This window comes from Thalassophryne amazonica, chromosome 2 (assembly GCF_902500255.1).
Source record: "Thalassophryne amazonica chromosome 2, fThaAma1.1, whole genome shotgun sequence".
Classification (NCBI taxonomy): Eukaryota; Metazoa; Chordata; class Actinopteri; order Batrachoidiformes; family Batrachoididae; genus Thalassophryne; species Thalassophryne amazonica.
Window position 1 is genome coordinate 135,724,113 of NC_047104.1, and position 22,829 is coordinate 135,746,941.

The 22,829-nt window shown below is 44.1% G+C and overlaps 1 protein-coding gene across 1 annotated transcript in view; it reads right to left on the reverse strand.

Annotated features, from left to right (window-relative positions):
* Nucleotides 1-18,055, reverse strand: part of slc24a5 (solute carrier family 24 member 5) — a 31,118-nt gene extending 13,063 nt beyond the window's left edge. The window contains exons 1-5 of the mRNA XM_034194249.1: nt 17,828-18,055; nt 17,400-17,579; nt 13,745-13,828; nt 12,262-12,365; nt 12,034-12,134 (exon numbers count right to left, since the gene is read on the reverse strand). Of these exons, the coding sequence (XP_034050140.1) occupies nt 12,034-12,134; nt 12,262-12,365; nt 13,745-13,828; nt 17,400-17,579; nt 17,828-17,990 (632 nt within the window). The 5' untranslated portion in view covers nt 17,991-18,055. The remainder of the gene's footprint in view (nt 1-12,033; nt 12,135-12,261; nt 12,366-13,744; nt 13,829-17,399; nt 17,580-17,827) is intronic.
* Between the last annotated feature and the right edge of the window lie 4,774 nt (nt 18,056-22,829).

Below are 22,829 nucleotides of genomic sequence, written 5' to 3' on the forward strand. Positions count from 1 at the left end.
TGATAATAATGAATTACAATAGTCCAGCCTAGAGGAAATAAATGCATGAATTAGTTTTTCAGCATCACTCTGGGACAAGACCTTTCTAATTTTAGAGCTATTGCGCAAATGCAAAAAAGCATTTGCAGGCCAAGACTACAGGCCAGTTGCACTCACCACCATCACCACAAAGTTCTTTGAATGGCTGGTGATGAGGCGCCTGAAGCAGACCATCAATGTGACTGTAGATTATCACCAGTACGCATACAGGCAAAACCCTCCCACACAGAGAACAAGGACTCCTATGCAAGGCTGCTGTTCCTGGACTTCACTTCTGCGTTCAACACCATCATCCCACAGAAACTGGTTTCCAAGCTGGCTGAACTAGGAGCCCCCTCAGCACTGTGCGACTGGATCCTGGACTTCCTGACTGGGAGGCCACAGAGTGTCAGGATCAACACCACCTCATCCTCCACCATCATCCTGAACACTGGCTCACCCCAGGGTTGTGTGCTCAGTCCACTGCTGTACACATTGATGACCTTCGACTGCAGAGCCCAGCACAAGAATAATCTTGTTATTAAGTTTGCAGATGATACAGCAGTGATCGGCCTCATTAGCCAAGGGGACGAGACAGCGTACAGGTGAGAAGTGGAGAACCTGACACGGTGGTGCAGAGACAACATCCTCATCCTCAACAAAGCCACCTGCATCCTCCGAGCCTCCACCCACCCTGTGCACAGTCTGTTCACACCCCTTCCCTCTGGAAGGAGGCTGTGCAGCATCCGGGCAAAAACGTCCAGACTGAAAAACAGCTTCTACCCGAATACTGTCAGACTGTTGAACAGTTCAACATTCACCACCAAACTGTGAACATTGCACTACATGCACATTGTCACCTTCTTAATACTCTAACACTGCTGCCGACGTGCCTTGTATATATATTCTAAGGCCACAGGGGTGCGCATATTGTACATTGCAAAAGTTTATATTGCAAAGGTTTATACAATAGGTTAGGTTAAAAAAAATGTCCCACTTAACTGCACCAAGACCTGGAGAAACTGCATTTCGTTCTGCCTGTCAGGGTCGAGTGACAATAAAAGTGAGTCTGAGTCTGAGTCACTAGCCCTAAGCTTCACCAAAAGACCCAGAATTTAGATAAAGTTGAGGCCGCAGCCCGCTCCATTTCCTATTAAAATGAATTAAGGTACTTCACACAAGTAAGGTCTAACCTTACTAACCCCCAGAGCAGCAGTGGTAAGGAAAAACTTCCTCTGAGGAAGAAACCTCAAGCAGACCAGACTCAAAGGGGTGACCTTCTGCTTGGGCCATGCTACAGACATAAATTAAATATTAGAAATTAAATTAAATTAAACAACAAGAAAAACAGGAAATACTAAGGTGATCGCCGGCCGCTATCCCTAAGCTTCACTAAAAGACCCAGAATTTAGGTAAAGTTGAGGCCGTGGCCCGCTCTGTTTCCTAATAAAATGAATTAAAAGAGTAAAAAGCGTAAAACAAAACTATACCAGTATGGTAGCCATATGAAAGGGAAAATAAGTGTGTCTTAAGTCTGGACTTGAAAGTCTCCACAGAATCTGACTGTTTATTGACGCAGGGAGATTATTCCACAGAACAGGGGCACAATAAGAGAAAGCTCTGTGACCTTCAGACTTTGAGTCTGGTCTGCTTGAGGTTTCTTCCTCAGAGGGAGTTTTTCCTTACCACTGTTGCTCTAGGGGTTGGTAAGGTTAGATCTTACCTGTGTGAAGTGCTATGAGGCAACTCTGTTGTGATTTGGCGCTATATAAATGAAAATAAATTGAAATTGAAACTGAAATAGACAGCAGCCATAGACAAGATGGGACAAATCTTTGCTATATTTCGCAGGTGGAAGAAAGCAGTCCTCGTAATATTTCCAATGTGGAGGTCAAAAGACAATGTAGAATCAAAAATTACCCCAAGGTTCCGCACTTTGTCAGTGTGATGTATGACACACGAGCCGAGGCTAAGTGTTAACTGATCAAACTGATGCCGATGTCTCACTGGACCTAGAACCATAATTTCAGTCTTATCAGAGTTTAAAAGTAGGCAGTTTCTAGACATCCAACTTCTCACTGATGCAAGGCACTCTTCTAAGGATTTTATGTGAATGAGATGACCAGCAGTTAGCGGCATGTATAACTGAGTATCATTAGCATAGCAGTGAAAGGTAATCCCAAAACGCCGCAATATGTGCCCAAGGGGTGCTATATAAAGGGAGAAAAGCAGGGGGCCTAAGACAGACCCCTGTGGAACTCCAAATTTCATGTCACTAAGGTTAGAGATAGTGTTACTGTAGAAAACAGTGAGAACGACTGGTCAAGTACGACGTCGGCCATGCAAGGGCACTCCCTGTAATCTCAAAATGATTTTCCAGTCTATCAAGTAGAATATGATGATCTGTCTGACTGTATCAAATGCAGCACTGAGATCTAACAGCACCAGAACTGTAGTAGTGTCCGAATCCATTGTAAGCAGAAGATCATTCAGCACTTTAGTGAGAGCCGTCTCTGTGGAATGATATATTACAAAACAACAGTGCACAATAGACAATTACATTCTGGACTCACACGCCATTCCAAATCATTATAGAAACTTTGCATAATTTATTACCACCCCTGAAAAATGTCTTTACCTATTTTATAAACACTACCAAATATGTTGCACTCAGAAATCAAAGGTTTTGTGGTTTTGTGTCCAAAGTGTCAACACTTCCCACCAGCAAACTCAGGAAAAACAAACAAACAAACAAGCAAACAACAACAACAAAATCTTACAATGATGATAGAAATGGTGGTACACTAGCAATGAGACTTGTGCAGCTCTACGCGCAGCCCTTTAGCTTCAGTGAGGTGGGCTCAGATGGATTACCACCAATCTGTTGGGAAAGTGTAGTGACACGGACCCACGACAGGGGGCATAAATGAACAGACAATAGATGAGCCAAAAATACAACACTTTACTGTTGTGAAATGTGCACAACGAAATACAGACAAATGCAGAATTTGGATTATAGTCAAATGTACAAAGGTGACGACAAAGGTGGCCAGGCTCGAGGATAGGAGACGTCTGTCCAGAGAAGAGCCGGATCCCACACGATTTCCACTGCCACCGAACCCGGAGGATACTGGAGCCGCCAAGTCTGGAGTCCCCAGGTGGCCACCATCTCTGGCTGTCAGATCTGGTACTGCTGGCAGGAAACAAAAACAGAAAACGAAGTGAGTGTGGTGACACTCAGCAACTCCTCGCACACAGTTCAGATAATGCAGGTGGGAATTACACCTCCACCTCCACAAATACGAACACAGTCTTTCTACAGATCTGATATAGACGCTTGTCTTCACGGGTTGGGAAGGGTGCGGCTTGTCACCCTGTCGTCCGCGACCAGCTCAGCCTCCAGCTGACACAAGCTACCAGGAACTCCTGTAGAGAATCAGACAACGATTACGTGCCATACGGCACAGATTAAGCCTGAGGAAATTACCTCCAATGGTAGGCGATATCTCGGCAGCGGGGTGGAGATGTCGTCCGGCCTTTATGGAGTGGTTGATGATGTGGAGATAGGTGACAGCTGTCATGAGTTGATGAGTGACAGCTGTCACTCCCGGCTGTTCCCGTGAGGCGGCAGCGCCCTCTCGTGCCTGAAGCCCGCACTTCAAGCAGGGCGCCCTCTGGTGGTGGGCCAGCAGTACCTCCTCTTCAGCGGCCCACACAACAGGACCCCCCCCTCAACGGGCGCCTCCTGGCACCCGACCAGGCTTGTGGGGGTGTCGTGTGTAGAAGTCGGCCAGGAGGGCCGGGTCCAGGATGAAGCTCCTCTTCACCCAGGAGCATTCCTCAGGTCCATACCCCTTCCAAGTACTGGAACCCCCGGCCCTTTCGACGGATGTCCAGGAGCCGGTGCACCGTCCAAGCCGGCTCCCCGTCGATGATCCGGGCAGGAGGCGGCGCTGGTCCGGGAGCACAGAGGGGTGAGGTGTGGTGTGGTTTGAGTCTGGAGACGTAGAATACTGGGTGGATCCGCAGTGAAGCTGGGAGTTGGAGCTTCACTGCGGCTGGACTGAGGACTTTGAGGATCTTGAAGGGGCCAATGTACCTGTCCTTCAGTTTCAGGGAGTCCACCTGGAGAGGAATGTCCTTTGTAGATAACCACACTTCCTGCCCGGGCTGGTATGCAGGGGCCGGGGAACGCCGGCGGTCTGCATGGGCCTTAGCCCTTGTCCGGGCTTCAACAAGGCAGAACGGGCGGTGTGCCACACCCGACGGCATCTTCGCAGGTGGGCCTGGACCGAGGGCACACCGATCTCTCCCTCCACCACGGGAAACAATGGGGGCTGGTACCCCAGACACACCTCAAACGGGGAGAGGCCGGTGGCAGAAGACACCTGGCTGTTATGTGCATACTCGATCCAGGCCAGATGGTCACTCCAGGCCATCGGGTGCACAGACGTCACACAGCGGAGGGTCTGTTCAAGTTCCTGGTTGGCCCGCTCTGCCTGTCCATTCGTCTGTGGGTGATACCCGGATGAGAGGCTCACGGTGGCCCCCAGTTCTCTGCAGAAACTCCTCCAGACCTGTGAGGAGAACTGAGGACCACAATCCGAGACAATGTCAGTTGGTATCCCATGCAGATGCACGACGTGGTGGACCAGGAGGTCAGCTGTCTCCTGGGCTGTTGGGAGCTTCGGGAGGGCCACGAAGTGGTCCGCCTTGGAGAATCGGTCGACTACCGTGAGGATGGTCGTCATGCTCTGGGACGGCGGGAGGCCTGTGACAAAGTCCAGGCCGATGTGGGACCAGGGGCGATGAGGCAGAGGTAACGGCTGGAGGAGTCCTTGTGCTCTGTGATGATCAGCCTTGCCGCTGGCACAGATGGTACAGGCCTGGACATAATCCCGGATGTCGGCTTCCATAGACACCACCAGAAGCGCTGCCGGACCACTGCCACGGTCCTTCGCACCCCTGGGTGACAGGAGAGCTTGGAACCATGACAGAAGTCCAGGACTGCAGCTCTGGCCTCTGACGGGACGTAGAGGCGGTTCTTCGGGCCCGTTCCTAGGTCCGGGCTCCATGCCAGGGCCTCCCAGACGGTCTTCTCCACGTCCCAGGTGAGGGTAGCCACGATAGTGGACTCAGGAATGATGGACTTTTGCGGATCCGACAACTCTGTTTTGACTTCGTCTTCGTGAACCCGGGACAAGGCGTCCGATCTTTGATTCTTGGTCCCGGGGCGGTAGGTGATCTGGAAGTCAAAATGCCTGAAGAACAATGACCAGCGGGCTTGACTGGGGTTCAGCCGCTTGGCGGTCCTGATATACTCCAGGTTCCGATGGTCCGTGAAAACCGTGAATGGTACCGCAGCTCCCTCCAACAGATGTCTCCACTCCTCAAGAGCCTCTTTCACCGTGAGGAGTTCCCGATTGCCCATGTCATAGTTCCGTTCAGCCGGGGTCAACCTGCGTGAAAAATAGGCACATGGGTGGAGAACCTTGTCGGACTCCCCGCTGTGGGACAGCACAGCTCCTATCCCTGAGTCAGCGGCATCCACTTCAACCACAAACTGGCGGCTAGGATCGGGCTGCACCAGAACTGGTGCAGTCGAAAACCAATGTTTCAACTCCCGAAACGCGGCCTCGCACCAGTCCAACCAGGTGAAAGGGACTTTAGAGGAGGTCAGGGCTGTCAGGGGACTAACTACCTGACTATATCCCTTAATGAACCTCCTATAAAAGTTTGCAAAGCCGAGGAACTGTTGCAGCTTCCACGGCTTGTGGGTTGGGGCCAATCTCTCACCGCCGCAACCTTGGCCGGATCAGGGGCGACGCAGTTGAAGGAGATGATAAACCCCAGGAAGGAGAAAGAAGTGCGGTGGAACTCGCACTTCTCGCCCTTCACAAACAGCCAGTTCTCCAACAACCACTGCAGGACCTGACGTACATGCTGGACATGGGTCTCAGGATCGGGGGAAAAGATGAGTATATCGTCTAGATACACAAAGACGAATTGGTGCAGGAAGTCCCGCAATACGTCATTTACCAAAGCCTGAAACGTCGCGGGGGCGTTAGTGAGGCCGAACGGCATGACCAGGTACTCAAAATGACCTAACAGGGTGTTGAATGCCGTCTTCCACTCGTCTCCCTTCCGGATCCGAACCAGGTGATACGCATTCCTAAGATCAAGTTTGGTGAAGATTTGGGCTCCATGCAGGGGCGTGAACACTGAATCTAACAGGGGCAGAGTGTATCGGTTGCGAACCGTGATCTCATTCAGCCCTCTGTAATCAATGCATGGACGGAGTCCGCCGTCTTTCTTGCCCATAAAAAAGAAACCAGCACCCATTGGGGAGGTGGAGTTCCGGATCAGCCCGGCAGCTAACGAGTCCCGGATGTAGGTCTCCATTGATTCGTGTTCAGGACGTGAGAGGTTGTACAGCCTGCTGGACGGGTACTCAACGCCCGGGATCAAATCAATGGCACAATCGTACGGCAGGTGAGGGGGAAGAGTGAGTGCCAGATCTTTGCTGAAAACATCAGCAAGATCGTGGTACTCTTCAGGCACCGCCGTCAGATTGGGGGGACTTTAACCTCGTCATTAGCAGTCAAACCGGGGGGAACTGAGGATCCTAAACACTCCCGGTGACAGGTTTCGCTCCACTGAGCCACAACCCCAGATGGCCAATCAATCCGGGGATTGTGTTTTATCATCCATGGGAAGCCCAAAATTACACGGGAGGTAGAAGGAGTTACATAAAACTCTATCTCCTCCCGATGATTCCCAGACACTACCAGAGTTACTGGTTGTGTCTTGTGTGTAATTAAGGGAAGAAGGGTGCCATCTAGCGCCCGTACCTTCAGTGGTGAAGGGAGCGCCACTAGAGGGAGTCCTACTTCCCTTGCCGACCCCAGCCGACCCCAGTCCACCAGTGCTTGGGCTTGAAGGGTTAGATCCCCACTCAGGATCATAACTGGGAGCCGTGCAGAAATGCGTGTGTGTCCCACGTGAATTTCCTGGCCCACTCTTAGCCCAGTTTCTAAGAGCGGGAGTTGGTGTTTAACCATCTGCTGATGCTCGCTCGAGCCGCAGATAAAGCAATCCCCACCGGCCAGTGTCCTCTGTTTATTGGAAGCTCTAAATTTAGCCCTGCTCGTGTCCATAGCATCGTCAGCAGGGGGAGCTGTTGTTGCACGGAGCACTGAGGCTGTGAAGCGTGGGGAGGGCGGAACTTTTTCGGACTTGGAAGGGAGAGGGACGGCGCATGCCCGGCCACGTCCTTCGTCTCACTCCCGATGGCGTTCTTCTAACCAATTGTCCAATCGTATAACTAGATCGATAAGCCCGTCCAAATCCCGCGGCTCATCCTTAGCCACCAGATGCTCCTTCAGGACCGATGACAGTCCGTTTATGAAGGCGGCGCGGAGTGCAGCAGTATTCCAGCCGGACCTCGCAGCCGCGATGCAGAAGTCGACCGCATACTCGGCTGCACTCCGACGCCCCTGTCTCAAAGACAGCAGCACTGTTGAAGCGGTCTCGCCTCTCTTTGAGGGATAAAAAACTGTTCTGAACTCCCTCACAAACCCAGAATATGTCGTTAGGAGCCATGAATTCTGCTCCCAAAGCGCCGTAGCCCAGGCGCGTGCCTCACCTCGAAGCAAATTGATGACATAAGCCACCCGGCTGGATTCTGACGCATACATGACAGGACGCTGTGCAAAGACGAGCGAACACTGCATTAAGAAGTTAGCGCATGTCTCCACACAGCCTCCGTACAGTTCCGGGGGACTTATGAATGCTTCAGGGGACGGGGGGGGGGGGGGGGGGGGGGGGGGGGGGAGTTCGTTGAACGACCAGTGGAATGTCTGTATTTGGCACCAGGACAGCAGGAGGAGGAGCTGCAGCTGCGCCCTGTGCGCGTTTCCACCTGAGCGATGAGAGCCTCCATCCTACGACTGAGTATGACGTTCTGTTCGGTCATTAAATCTAACCGAGCAGTGAAGGCGGTGAGGATTTGCTGCAACTCACCTACCACGCCTCCTGCTGGCGCCTGTGCACCCTGCTCTTCCATTGGTTGTTCACTCGATGGTTGATGCCCCTCGGAATCCATGACGTTGGCCGAGATATCCTGTTGGGAAAGTGTAGTGACACGGACCCACGACAGAGGGCGTAAATGAACGGACAATAGATGAGCCAAAAATACAACACTTTACTGTTGTGAAATGTGCACAACGAAATATTGTCACAAACACACCTAACACATAAACACATGCACATCTCAGCTGTGAGAAAGCAGATTCATCTTACAATGAATGGTTCTCTCCCTCAGCCCCAACCAGTCCCAGCAGAAGACTGCCCTCCCTGAGCCTGGTTCTGCTGGAGGTTTCTTCCTGTTAAAAGGGAGTTTTTCCTTCCCACTGTAGCCAAGTACTTGCTCACAGGGGGTCGTTTTGACCATTGGGGTTTTACATAATTATTGTATGGCCTTGCCTTACAATATAAAGCGCCTTGGGGCAACTGTTTGTTGTGATTTGGCGCTATATAAAAAAATTGATTGATTGATTGACAATGTCAAACGGAAAAACCCACGTGTCCCACATGTGTTTGTTTCTCTCCCAAGTATGCCGGGAAACGATCGAATCAGAGAGGAATCAAAGAAAATCGTCTGAAGGCAAAGGAGTTGTGCCGTCCCCGCAAGTAGCAACTAGTAACGTTTATTTGTACACAAGTGAATTGGATGTGCTGTTGATGTAATGCTGTGCTACTACAATACTATATATTATCATATACCTATAAATGATACGCCAATATGATTGGATAAAACACTAAAGAATAAATAACAATACACCCTTTTCGTGGATGGGTAATATTTTTCATACCAACCGAGTAATCAGCCAATCCGGACAGCGGAGCGGCGCCACGACGAAGAGACGCAGTCAGAGGAACTGTGAAATACTGGTGAGTCACTAGTAATAATTTCTTACGTGTCCAACCTTGTAGGTTGATCGTTTAAATTTGTTAGTTCTAAAAGCCATCATAATTATTTATAGGAAAACGTTCTATTTTTTTCTACTAAGGTTTGAACTTTGAGTGTTTACACAGGAGAGAAAAGTGAGAAAATGTTAATGCCTGTTTGAGAAAAGTGTATAAAGTGTGTAGTGAGGGGTTTTACAGCCTTAAAACATCTATAATAATTGTAAAAAATAACGCTGACTACTTCGCGGATTTCGCCTATCGCGGGTTATTTTTAGACTGTAACTCCCGTGATAAACGAGGGACCACTGTATATGATAAAATCGTTATCAAGTTGTTCACCAATGAATATGGCTTTTTACACATCGTATTTGCGGAGTTGGAGGTGTAATTCCCACCTGCATTATCTGAACCGTGTGCGAGGAGTTGCTGAGTGTCACCACACTCACCTCGTTTTCTGTTTTTGTTTCCTGCCAGCAGTACCACATCCGACAGCCGGAGACGGTGGCCACCTGGGGACTCCGGACTTGGCGGCTCCAGTATCCTCTGGGTTCGGTGGCAGTGGAAATCGTGTGGGATCCGGCTCTTCTCTGGACGGACGTCTCCTATCCTCGAGCCTGGCCACACGTCACCTTTGTACATTTGACTATAATCCAAATTCTGCATTTGTCTGTATTTCGTTGTGCACATTTCACAACAGTAAAGTGTTGTATTTTTGGCTCATCTATTGTCCGTTCATTTACGCCCCCTGTTCAGATAATGCAGGTGGGAATTACACCTCCAACTCCGCAAATACGAATACAGTCTTTCTACAGATCTGATACAGACGCTTGTCTTCACGGGTCGGGAAGAGTGCAGCTTGTCACCCTGTCGTCCGCGACCAGCTCAGCCTCCAGCTGACATAAGCTACCAGGAACTCCTGTAGAGAATCAGACAATGATTACGTGCGATACGGCACAGATTAAGGCTGAGGAAATTACCTCCAATGGTGACAGCTATCACTCCTGGCTGTTCCCGTGAGGTGGCAGTGCCCTCTCGTGCCTGAAGCCCGCACTTCAGGCAGGGCGCCCTCTGGTGGTGGGCCAGCAGTACCTCCTCTTCAGCGGCCCACACAACACAATCCACACAGTGTACTTGAAGATATTAAAAGCCACAACATAAAAGAAACTACTATTTACTTTGTGTGTTTAATCCCCTCCATATCAGTATATATATCCAATTTTATTCAGTTATTGTAATTTGAATAACTGTAGGTTTTTAAAAATGATTTAAGTTAATTTATTGGCGGTACTAATCAGCTGCCTCAAAGTGTTTGAGTACTTAAGAAGATTAACACTCTGTAAACACATGGTAAATGTTTTACAAAATGCCATTCACTCATCTTCAACTGCTTACTCCAACTAGAGCAGCCTCCGCCAAGAGTAGTTTCTCATTCCAGACAATTTCACCTTGGAAAAAATTTTCAAGCTCAAAGTCCTGTTAGAAGTGACTTTTCTTAAGCTAAAGTAGATATGATCAAATGTCAGGAGTATGCATTTATTTCATGCACTTGAATCAAAGTTTTTGGTGTGGTGGTGTTAGATTTATTTTATTTTTTTCAACTTTTTCAGTTTCTGAATTATTTTTCAGATAATTTTCACAGAAGATTGGTTATCTGCATACCTGCCAACATTTGAATTTACCAATGTGGGACACCCATCCATTGGCCGTGAGCACCAAGGGCACAAAGTGTAACTAGCAAGCTCTTTGTGTTTACCCATCATAGGTTGTTTCTTGTGTGACACCTTGGTTATGAGACACCTTTTTATAGGCCATAGGTCATCATTTGGGACTAAACCAGCTGATATTAATTTGCACTGATAAGGGGCAGGATTGCATTCTAATTACTGATAGATTTCAGCTGGTGTCTTGGTTTTCCATGTCTTTTTGCACCTCCTTTTCTTTAGGTGTCCAATACTTTTTCCCTGTACCATTTCACATTATTGCACATAATTTATGGACATCTGTGGTTTGATTTATTTTTATGTGGGTATTACGTGCATTGTTACCAACATCTGGTGAAAATGTCATGCCAATAGCACCTTTAGAAATATATGTACTGAGAAAATGTCGCTGTGTTCAGTACTTATTTTACCTGTGGTATATAACATTTTTGACCTATCTACTCACCTTACAAACCTTGCCAAAAGGAGTAACTTGATTATTCACACACTGACTGATTGCCCTCTGACAGATGCTTCTATGTATATCCGCACTCTGTCTTATGAGCCAGGATGCCACCTGTTCTTTTTAAATTTTGCTCTCCCTTTGATTATTATTTATTGTATAAATAAGTCCTCTATAATAGTTTTTTCTTTCTTTCTTTAATATTTATTTCATTCATTTAAAAGAAAAAAAACAAAACAGAAAAGCAGAAATAAAGCATCACAAATCACCTGAATGAAAAGGAGCAGAGAGAAGAACAAGTCTTATGTTTTCTGCCCCTTTTTACAATACAATCTTTCAATATCCAGCGTCATTATTTAACAGATTGCATTTCTTTGACTTGTCACATGCCACTGACTTATTTCATAATTATGACCATTATTTAGTAGATTACATCTCTGACACGTTACATTTTAAACTTAAAACATTTTAAACATTATTAACAGATTACATTTTCTTTATGCTTAAATGTTTGTATTGAATTAGTTTGTTTTTACTATTATCTCTATGTACATAGTTGAATCGGTGTGCTGTTTCATCCTAAAAACGACAAAGAGATAAAAAAAAATCTAACTGCAAATTGTGATTCCATCTGATATTAATAAAAATAGTTTTCCAATAGTTTTACAGTGTGGAAATGTTTCATAAATGCTTATTCCTACTATTGCCATTTTTTTTTTTACATTTACAGAGTCACGATTGAGTAAAATAGAGCTGCTTGGTTGATGTTCTGTTTTTGTTACACAAACACAATAACCACCTGTACTAAACTTTGGTTTGGACATGCACCCTGCAGCTAAACAGCCTTCAAGCATGTACATGTGTGTGCGCACACACACTTACCAGTACACCTTGTTATCAGCGATGATGCTAATTACAGCTGCGACACTAATACCGTATGCCAGGCAGTCCCTGAACAGGGGCCAACAGGTCAGATGCCCCGCCTGATAAAAGCAACAAAAATAAGTTTATAGCTCGTCGTGTGGTACAATGTTCACAGCCGTCCTTCCGATTCAATCAAATAAAGGTGATGCTACAGGAAGATGGAAAGTGAAAAGTATAAATACGTACCACAGAGGCCAAGAGTCCACATGCAGCACAGATTCCGAGGAGATTGTAGACGGCAGATCCCACTATGGTACTGACGCCAATGTCTCCCTTTGTCACAAACACACCTAACATATAAACACATGCACATCTCAGCTGTGAGAAAGCAGATTCATCTTACAATGTCAAACGGAAAAACCCACGTGTCCCACATGTGTTTGTTTCTCTCCCGAGTATGCCGGGAAACGATCGAATCAGAGAGGAATCAAAGAAAATCGTCTGAAGGCAAAGGAGTTGTGCCGTCCGCGCAAGTAGCAACTAGTAACTTTTATTTGTACACAAGTGAATTGGATGTGCTGTTGATGTAATGCTGTGCTACTACAATACTATATATTATCATATACCTATAAATGATACGCCAATATGATTGGATAAAACACTAAAGAATAAATAACAATACACCCTTTTCGTGGATGGGTAATATTTTTCATACCAACCAAGTAATCAGCCAATCCGGACAGCGGAACGGCGCCTTGACGAAGAGACGCAGTCAGAGGAACTGTGAAATACTGGTGAGTCACTATTAATAATTTCTTACGTGTCCAACCTTGTAGGTTGATCGTTAAAATTAAATTTGTTAGTTCTAAAAGCCATCATAATTATTTATAGGAAAACGTTCTCTTTTTTTTTCTACTAAGGTTTGAACTTTGAGTGTTACACAGGAGAGAAAAGTGAGAAAATGTTAATGCCTGTTTGAGAAAAGTGTATAAAGTGTGTAGTGAGGGGTTTTACAGCCTTAAAACATCTATAATAATTGTAAAAAATAACGCTGACTACTTCGCGGATTCCGCCTATCGCGGGTTATTTTTAGAACGTAACTCCCGCGATAAACGAGGGACCACTGTATATGATAAAATCGTTATCAAGTTGTTCACCAATGAATATGGCTTTTTACACCCTTCAGAAAACCATACAACATTTATCATTTATAGGTATATGATAAAATCATTATCAAGTAGTGTATGGTTTTCTTCAAAAATCCATATTCATTGGTGAACAACTTGATAACTGGTAATATCATCATAACATAATCATAGTAAAAGTGACACACAGGCAGCAGTGCACGCAGCTTTACTTTTCTATCATGACAAAAGAAATCCTTACGTTAAATCTTAAAATTAACCTGTTAGTTGGTTTGCATGTTTGATTGTTTGCACAGACTAAAAGATGCCAACAAGATAACAAAATCAGAGGTCCACTGGTCCTTAACCGTAGCTAAAAGTCCCACAATATCCCTGAACTAAATATTGCAGTTGCTTTTACAGTGTTAGATATTTTGCAGATTCACTGACTGACTCAGTTAATCCTGAACTTGCCCTCCTCATCGAATATTGTCATTTATATTGTAGAATCATGATATATTGTCACATTGTTGACTTGCAGTAACCAGATCCAAAATGCCTTAATACTGCATCATTACAAATAGTTACCACACTATACTAATTACCCAGAAACGCTGTGACAAGTTCAGGTGCAGAACTCCCTGCTGCCATAAATGTAGCTCCCGCTACATCTTGAGATAATCCCAGACCTGAAACAGACAACAGAAACACACAATAAACACAGTTCATACAATGCAACAAACCACAATAATAGCAATTATCACCAACACATGGATTTGATTACATTATGCTGAACAGATATATTATTTATCCACCTTCTGAAAGTATACGCAATAGGTTATAAAGAAAGTATAACCAATGACGGGTCCTACGCTAGAGTAAAAGTGAAATTGTAAAACACCACCAACAATACCCACACAAGAACTCAAAGATGCTCTTAAATCTTGTGTCTATAAGAAGTGTAAGTATTTGACATTGATATATGTTTTTTTTTAAAGATCACGTAAATATAAACATATATCAATTCAGTCTGCTTTCTGATTCTGTGGAGTTATTTAAATCCAGATTAAAGACTCATCTCAGATGGTTTGGACATGTGGAGAGGAGGGATCCAGGGTATATAGGGAGAAGGATGCTGAGGACAGAGCCACCATGTAGGAGGAGAAGACTGAGGCCAAATAGGAGGTTTATGGATGTGTTGTGGGAGGATGCATGGGTAGTTAGTGTGACAGAAGAAGACGCAGAGGACAGTGTGAGATGGAAATGCCTAATGGGAGCAGCTGCTGTTTAATCTGGACATGTACAAAATTATAACAATTATGTTTCTGAATTAGTGCCCTGATGCCATTCATTTGTTGATCTATTCACTGGCCGTATTTTATAGGTTACATGTCTTGGAACACTACTACTGCTAATAATATGAATAATGAATAACGATGGCAATGACTGCAATCATCAAATTACAGTCCTCATTTTCAATTTTTATGAGTATGACTTCATTGGCGGTCCACTGCCTGGTTCATGACAGCATGAACACATTTGTCAGTGATCATTCAACAATGAAGTGATTGTACAAATCTGATTAAATACAATGTTCTTATCTTATAAACTGCAGGCGACCTCCTAAAAGAAATTGTGTGTTTTGTGAAAGTGAAAAATAACAATGCAGTTGAGTGCTTGAGAAAAAAAAATTCACTTTTTTGCAACTTTTCAATTCTCCCAACCGCATATAGGTGCTTACATAGGGGGCGCACTATATGATTTTTCCTAGATTTTCTTTTGCCTAGAGATGTATTTCCGGCTTTGACTCCTTTGTAACTCGCAGTGTATTCAGAAATCTAGCGTGAGCATAACTTATAAAAACAACAAAACAAACTAGAAATACATTGAAATATAATTGGATAAGCAGAAACTAAGTCGTAATAAACACATCTGCTTCCGGATGATTTTACCTCTCGTATGGAAACAAAGTTGTTGATACTTCCAAGTTTTAAATTGTTTTGTTAATTGTGTCGGTAGCATGGTCCAAGCAGAGGGTCACCCCTTTGAGTCTGGTCTGCTTGAGGTTTCTTCCTCAAATCATCAGAGGGAGTTTTTCCTTAACATTGTCGCATGTGTGCTTGCTCTGGGGGTTGCTAAGGTTAGATCTTACTTGTGTGAAGCATCTTGAGGCAACTTTGTTGAGATTTGGCGCTTTATAAATAAACGAAATTAAATTACAAGTTGCACGAGCTCCACGTGATGGTAAACATCCAATAGTTATTGTCACATTTACAGTGTTCAGTGGTGGCGCTGGGGGGGGGGGCTTGGGGGTTCTTAAGCTCCTCCAATAATGAGCCAAGCTCCCCCTTAGCCCCCCCAATAATTCTGCCAATAATGTGAATAGCGACTGACATATTTGTGGATTTCAACTGCAGTTTTGCGCTGAGAATGTCTCAATATTGCGTAATTGAGCAAAGTGATGAATACGTGTGTTTGGTGATCCACCAATGCTGAATCACCCTTCACAAATAGAATTTTCAGTTTTGCAAATAAACATTTATTTGTAAAAACCCACACACAAGTTACAAATCAGAAATTTGTGTTTGTGGATCACAAAGCACGTGATTATAAGTGATGTGTGTGTGCATTGATACCACATTTTAGAGGAGCACGGGTGACTAAAACATATACCTTGGTATTTATAAAGCAATTTACTATATATTGTTCATTTCGACGACATTTTGTGGAGACCCTCCAACTTTTACCCCAGCCCCCCTCAGCCCCCCCAACAAAAATCTCCTGGTGCCGCCACTGACGGTGTTTAATTCTTTCATTTGTCCATCCACAGTCAATACACAGGGAAGCATATACATTGCTAACACGAACGGCTGGGCGCCGTTTCAGGTCCCGTGTCCACGTCGCAGTTCTCCCGCTGAGACTGCAAACAGAGCTGTCTGCTGTCCACACCTGCCATCACTTTCTTTCTCTGACTCTTTGTGGTCATACTTCTCCAAAAACTGATAAATGCAAGATTCACCAGCTCCCAGCTTAGCTTTCGACTGCAGAGAACAGCCCTTACACACACACACACACACACACACACACACACACACACACACACACACACACACACACACACACACACACACACACACACACATTCATCGTCAATCACTTATGCAAGATCAGCTTGCGGGGGGCTGGACCCTATCCCAGCAGTCATAGGGCGTGAGGGGGAGTACACTCTGGACAGGACACCAGTCTGTCGCAGGGCCACAAACAGACAAACAAACAACCCTGCACACACCCGCACACACACCTATGGACAATTTAAAGTTTTCAATGCACCTAACCTGCATGCCTTTAAATGTGGGAGGAACCCGGAGCACGGGGAGAACATCCGAACTCCACACAGATAGACCACAGGTGGGAATCGATCCCATGACCTTCTCACTGTGAGGCAACAGTGCTAACCACTAAGCCACTATGCACAGCCCTTACAGGGATACATTTTATCAGCTGCAGGACTGTCATATTCCTGAAATTTTCACGCTCCTCCATGACGAATGACTTTGAGCTAACACGTGAAAGTACGGTGGCTTAGTGGTTAACACTATTGCTTCACAGTGAGAAGGTCATGGGTTGAATTCCCGTGGCCTTTCTGTGTGGAGTTTGCATGTTCTCCCCGTATTTGCGTGGGTTTCCTCTGGGTGCTCCAGTTTCCTCCCACATCCAAAGACATGCGGGTTAGGTGGATTGGAATCTTTAAATTATCCGTAGGTGTGTGTGTGTGGGTGGGTCTGTGTTTGTTTGTCTGTTTGTGGCCCTGCGACAGACTGGTGTCCTGCCCTGGGTGTACCCCGCCTCGCGCTCTATGGCTGCTGGGATAGGCTCAAGCCCCCTGCAACCCTTAATTGGACTAAGCGGTAGAAGATGAATGAACATGTGAAAGTAACAGTAAATAAACACAAAATAATTACAAAATAAAGCATATTAGCCAGGTGCCGCTAAGCAAAAATCGCCACTGTATTAACGTTTCCAGAAGTGTGTTGATTGACTAAAATAAACGGGATGTTGACGACTCAATACATTATGGGTTCGAGTTTTTCTATATGCGGTAGGAAGAAAAGTTCTGAGACACATTAAATGATCTTGCACATTTCTGTAGTTACACTATATTCAGAACACAAAAACATCACGATGAAATCCCATGTGAGAACGAGTCACCATAAATACCCCATCAATCCTCCCTCAGCATCACAAAAAAATATCACTTACGCTCACTGATCACTTCTAACGATGGCAGAAAGTAATCATCACAAACAAATGAAATGGCCAAAAGCATGTAGAAAATGAGCATGAAATAAAGAACGAGCCCTCCATCCTTCCTTTCTTGCACCGTGAAGAAGCCTTCGGGAAACTCTGACGACGGCGGCGAGATACACTCTGTCTCATTCTCTGAAACAGCAGGACACACTGATCAGTGTCAATCAACCTCAATAACCGACGTGTCGTTTTCTAACATCAGCACCAGTGTTTGGACTCTTAATGACTTTTACAAAGTGTTTCATGCCAATAAAAGCCCAGAGTTACACAGGCGGTGAGGCACAACTGATCTTTCACACACAAAGAGCTGTGACATTTACAATTTACACATGAAATGGGTCTGAAAAATTCTCCAAACTACCTCAGACGCATCAACTTACCTAAAGCCCGTCGTGCCCTGGCAGAGTGGGGCCCCTGAGCTGCTTTCGCAGCGAATGATACAATCTGAACTGTACAATACAAAAACAGTACAAATCCTAGAAAGTAAGGAATAAAATATTTTCTCGTCCGTTTCTGCACAACTACAAAGTTAGTCATGGTCATCTGAGTCAAAACTGTGGAATTAGGAATTATTCCAAGGAGTCATGTGACCTCTCAAGCTGCCAAAGATTGCCAAGCCTGATCGAACACTACAAGCTGCACAGAGATTACTGTGGGGGGGATCTTTCAAGGTCTGCTGCTCCCAAGAATGGGGGATCACGAGTTGTGAGTCATTCCGTTTGACTTGAACACACTCCAGCCTGAGGGGCAACAAGAGTTTTACTTACGCACTTCCTTAAGTGTTGGCTTTTGTTTTGCAGGACAGAAATCTGCAAGAATATGAATATATGAAGTGTATAAAACATATATAAAATATGAGTAGGTTGCTGAGAATCTGAGTTTTCATTCAAAGAGGAAGAAATACAGTAGTGTTCAGAATAATAGTAGTGCTATGTGACTAAAAAGATGAATCCAGGTTTTGAGTATATTTCTTATTGTTACATGGGAAACAAGGTACCAGTAGATTCAGTGGATTCTCACAAATCCAACAAGACCAAGCATTCATGATCTTAAGGCTATGAAATTGGGCTATTAGTAAAAAAAAGTAGAAAAGGGGGTGTTCACAATAATAGTAGTGTGGCATTCAGTCAGTGAGTTCGTCACGTTTGTGGAACAAACAGGTGTGAATCAGGTGTCCCCTATTTAAGGATGAAACCAGCACCTGTTGAACATGCTTTTCTCTTTGAAAGCCAGAGGAAAATGGGACGTTCAAGGCATTGTTCAGATGAACAGCGTAGTTTGATTAAAAAGTTGATTGGAGAGGGGAAAACTTATACGCAAGTGCAAAAAATTATAGGCTGTTCATCTACAATGATCTCCAATGCTTTAAAATGGAAAAAAAAAAACAAAAAAAACAGAGACGCGTAGAAGAAAATGGAAAACAACCATCAAAATGGATAGAAGAATAACCAGAATGGCAAAGGCTCACCCATTGATCAGCTCCAGGATGATCAAAGACAGTCTGGAGTTACCTGTAAGTGCTGTGACAGTTAGAAGACACCTGTGTGAAGCTAATTTATTTGCAAGAATCCCTCGCAAAGTCCCTCTGTTAAATAAAAGACATGTGCAGAAGAGGTTACAATTTGCCAAAGAACACATCAACTGCCCTAAAGAGAAATGGAGGAATATTTTGTGGACTGATGAGAGTAAAATTGTTCTTTTGGGTCCAAGGGCCGCAGACAGTTTGTGAGACGACCCCCAAACTCTGAATTCAAGCCACAGTTTACAGTGAGGACAGTGAAGCATGGTGGTGCCAAGCATCATGATATGGGCATGTTTCTCCTACTATGGTGTTGGGCCTATATATCGCATACCAGGTATCATGGATCAGTTTGGATATGTCAAAATACTTGAAGAGGTCATGTTGCCTTATGCTAAAGAGGACATGCCCTTGAAATGGGTGTTTCAACAAGACAATGACCCCAAGCACACTAGTAAATGAGCAAAATCTTGGTTCCAAACCAACAAAATTAATGTCTCGCAGATGTGAAGAAATCATGAAAAACTGTGGTTATACAACTAAATACTAGTTTAGTGATTCACAGGATTACTAAAAAAGCTAATTACTAACTAATAGCCCGATTTCATAACCTTAAGAGTGTGCATATCATGAATGCTTGGCCTTGTTGAATTTGTGAGAATCTACTGAATCTACTGGTACCTTGTTTACCATGTAACAATAAGAAACAAAGGCTCGTAACAAAAGGATGAGTCATGTCTACAAAAGGCATTTTTATTGTAATACTGAATGATTTTCATGAATGTTGCCGTATCAAAAAAATGTACACACACTGCACAGTACAGGATTATGGCTGATGGCACCAATGGCTGTTGACATTACGCTGCACATCTGAGGGTCTTGGACCTCCATAAGCAAATGAGAGAAGCTGAAGAGAGGCATGAAGCTATATTGGCTCTTGTGCCACAGGCAGTGGTGGGCACATTTCCGCTATTTATTGAAGATGTTTTCATTTTCAGATTAGCTTTTCAGATAACTCTGAAAACCATTATTGGACTAATTATCTTCCAATAAGTTTTGGTCCGATAATTTTTAGACCGCTAACATATTTTTGCAGACGTGGGTAAACAAAACTGAATAGTGACAAACATTGATGAAATCTAAAATCAGTGAGTACCTACCTGTTCTATCCTCCGTAAACAGACGAGAGCTGGTTCTAAAGGAAACCGCTCTATTCTCTGCAGGCAAAGGAGAACTGGTCGGGGGTGGGGTGGGGTGGGGGGGACCTCATTTCTTTTGACCCCATACTGACCATACTGATAGGCTGGCAATATCACCCAAGTCATCCAGAGGCATACAGTTTTAACTCACGGTTAAAATTTTAACCAAACAAATTTCGGCACAAGTTATTTAAATTAACATCATGTCTGAAGTTTTATGAAGTGAAAATATCAGATATATGTTTTAGTTTTAAAGTAATGCGCTAATTTTGAAGGTTTTAGTGTGGAGATGCTGTGCCCAGTGCATTATGGGTATCTTAGTTGGGTAGGTCACAGATCCCGTCTATTTCATTAGGTGATTAGATTTTGGAGTAGGTTAGTCAAATGTCAAGATCAAGATGGTCTGAATGGGACACGAAATTGAACGGGACAATAAATTTGTAAGAAAAAAAAAAAGCTTGGACACATAATACATGTGTGCATAAAGTCCATAGGTATTTGGACAGTCACCCAATCTTTGGAACCTCTCTGCACACCATCACAATGGGGTTGAAATGAAACAATTAGGATGTGCTTTGTGTGTTGACTTTCAGCTTTAAATCAAAGACATGAACAAAAATATCAAATCAAATCAATTTTATTTATATAGCGCCAAATCACAACAAACAGTTGCCCAAGGCGCTTTATATTGCAAGGCAAAAGCCATACAATAACTACAGAAAAACTCCAACAGTCAAAACGACCCGCTGTGAGCAAACACTTGGTGACAGTGGGAAGGAAAAACTCCCTTTTAACAGGAAGAAACCTCCAGCAGAACCAGGCTCAGGGAAGGGCAGTCTTCTGCTGGGACTGGTTGGAGCTGAGGGGAGAGAATCAGGAAAAAGACATGCTGTGGAGGGGAGCAGAGATCAATCACTAATGATTAAATGCAGAGTGATGCATACAGAGCAAAAGAGAAAGAAACACTCAGTGCATCATGGGAACCCCCCAGCAGTCTAAGTCTATAGCAGCATAACTAAGGGATGGTTCAGGGTCACCTTATCCAGCCCTAATTATAAGCTTTAGCAAAAAGGAACATTTTAAGCCTGATCTTAAAAGTAGAGAGGGTGTCTGTCTCCCTGAGCTGAATTGGGAGCTGGTTCCACAGGAGAGGAGCCTGAAAGCTGAAGGCTCTGCCTCCATTCTACTCTTAAAACCCTAGGAACTACAAGTAAGCCTGCAGTCTGAGAGCAAAGCGCTCTATTGGGGTGGATATGGTACTATGAGGTCCCTAAGATAAGATGGGACCTGATTATCAAAACCTTATAAGTAAGAAGAAGAATTTTAAATTCTATTCTAGAATTAACAGGAAGCCAATGAAGAGAGGCCAATATGGGTGAGATATGCTCTCTCCTTCTAGTCCCCGTCAGTACTCTAGCTGCAGCATTTTGAATTAACTGAAGGCTTTTCAGGGAACTTTTAGGACAACCTGATAGTAATGAATTACAATAGTCCAGCCTAGAGGAAATAAATGCATGAATTAGTTTTTCAGCATCACTCTGAGACAAGACCTTTCTAATTTAGAGATATGCGCAAATGCAAAAAAGCAGTCCTACATATTTGCTTAATATGCGCACTGAAGGACATATCCTGATCAAAAAATGACTCCAAGATTTCTCATAGTATTACTAGAGGTCAGGGTAATGCCATCCTGAGTAAGGATCTGGTTAGATACCATGTTTCTAAGATTTGTGGGGCCAAGTACAATAATTTCAGTTTTATCTGAATTTAAAAGCAGGAAATTAGAGGTCATCCATGTCTTTATGTCTGTAAGACAATCCTGCAGTTTAACTAATTGGTGTGTGTCCTCTGGCTTTATGGATAGATAAAGCTGGGTATCATCTGCGTAACAATGAAAATTTAACCAGTGCTTTCTAATAATACTGCCTAAGGGAAGCATGTATAAAGTGAATAAAACTGGTCCTAGCACAGAACCTTGTGGAACTCCATAATTAACCTTAGTCTGTGAAGAACACTCCCCATTTCCATGAGCAAAATATCACATTAACCATTTAGGAATTACAACTAATAATATATACACAGTACCTCTATTTTTCAGAGGCTACAATCAGTGTACCTGAACAAATTAGATTAGGATTACTGTTAGTACAAATGATCACTTTTGGAGCCAGTTTTCTTTTGACAAGTCAGCGTATGAACACATGAACATTTCCAAGCTACTTAATATGTTTTGGACTTCATTTATATCAATAATTAAGAAATGCAAATGAACGATGAATGATGTAGACAGTTTTTAAAAGCTGAGTGACTGTACAAGAAGGAGACTAGTGAGGGAAGCCACCAAGACACCTGTGATAACTACGAAGGAGTTATGTGGCTGTGACTGCAGAAACCCCAGAAAATGAATATATACCCACAATGCAATGGTCATTCCAGTGGTGTGATATTGAGGTGTGGATGAAGTTCACGTAAAATTTGAAATTGCTCACACATTGAGCGTTGAAAGGTGGATAAGACATTTTTCTTCATCTGACACGAGGAATTTCAGAGGTAACGTAATGAGAAGGTAGCAGAGGTGTTCACAAAGGAAACATCTTGTCAGAATATTTAAAATATACAGTATTTCAAAATGTTAGTAGTAAAAAAAAAGGATTATTTCAGTTG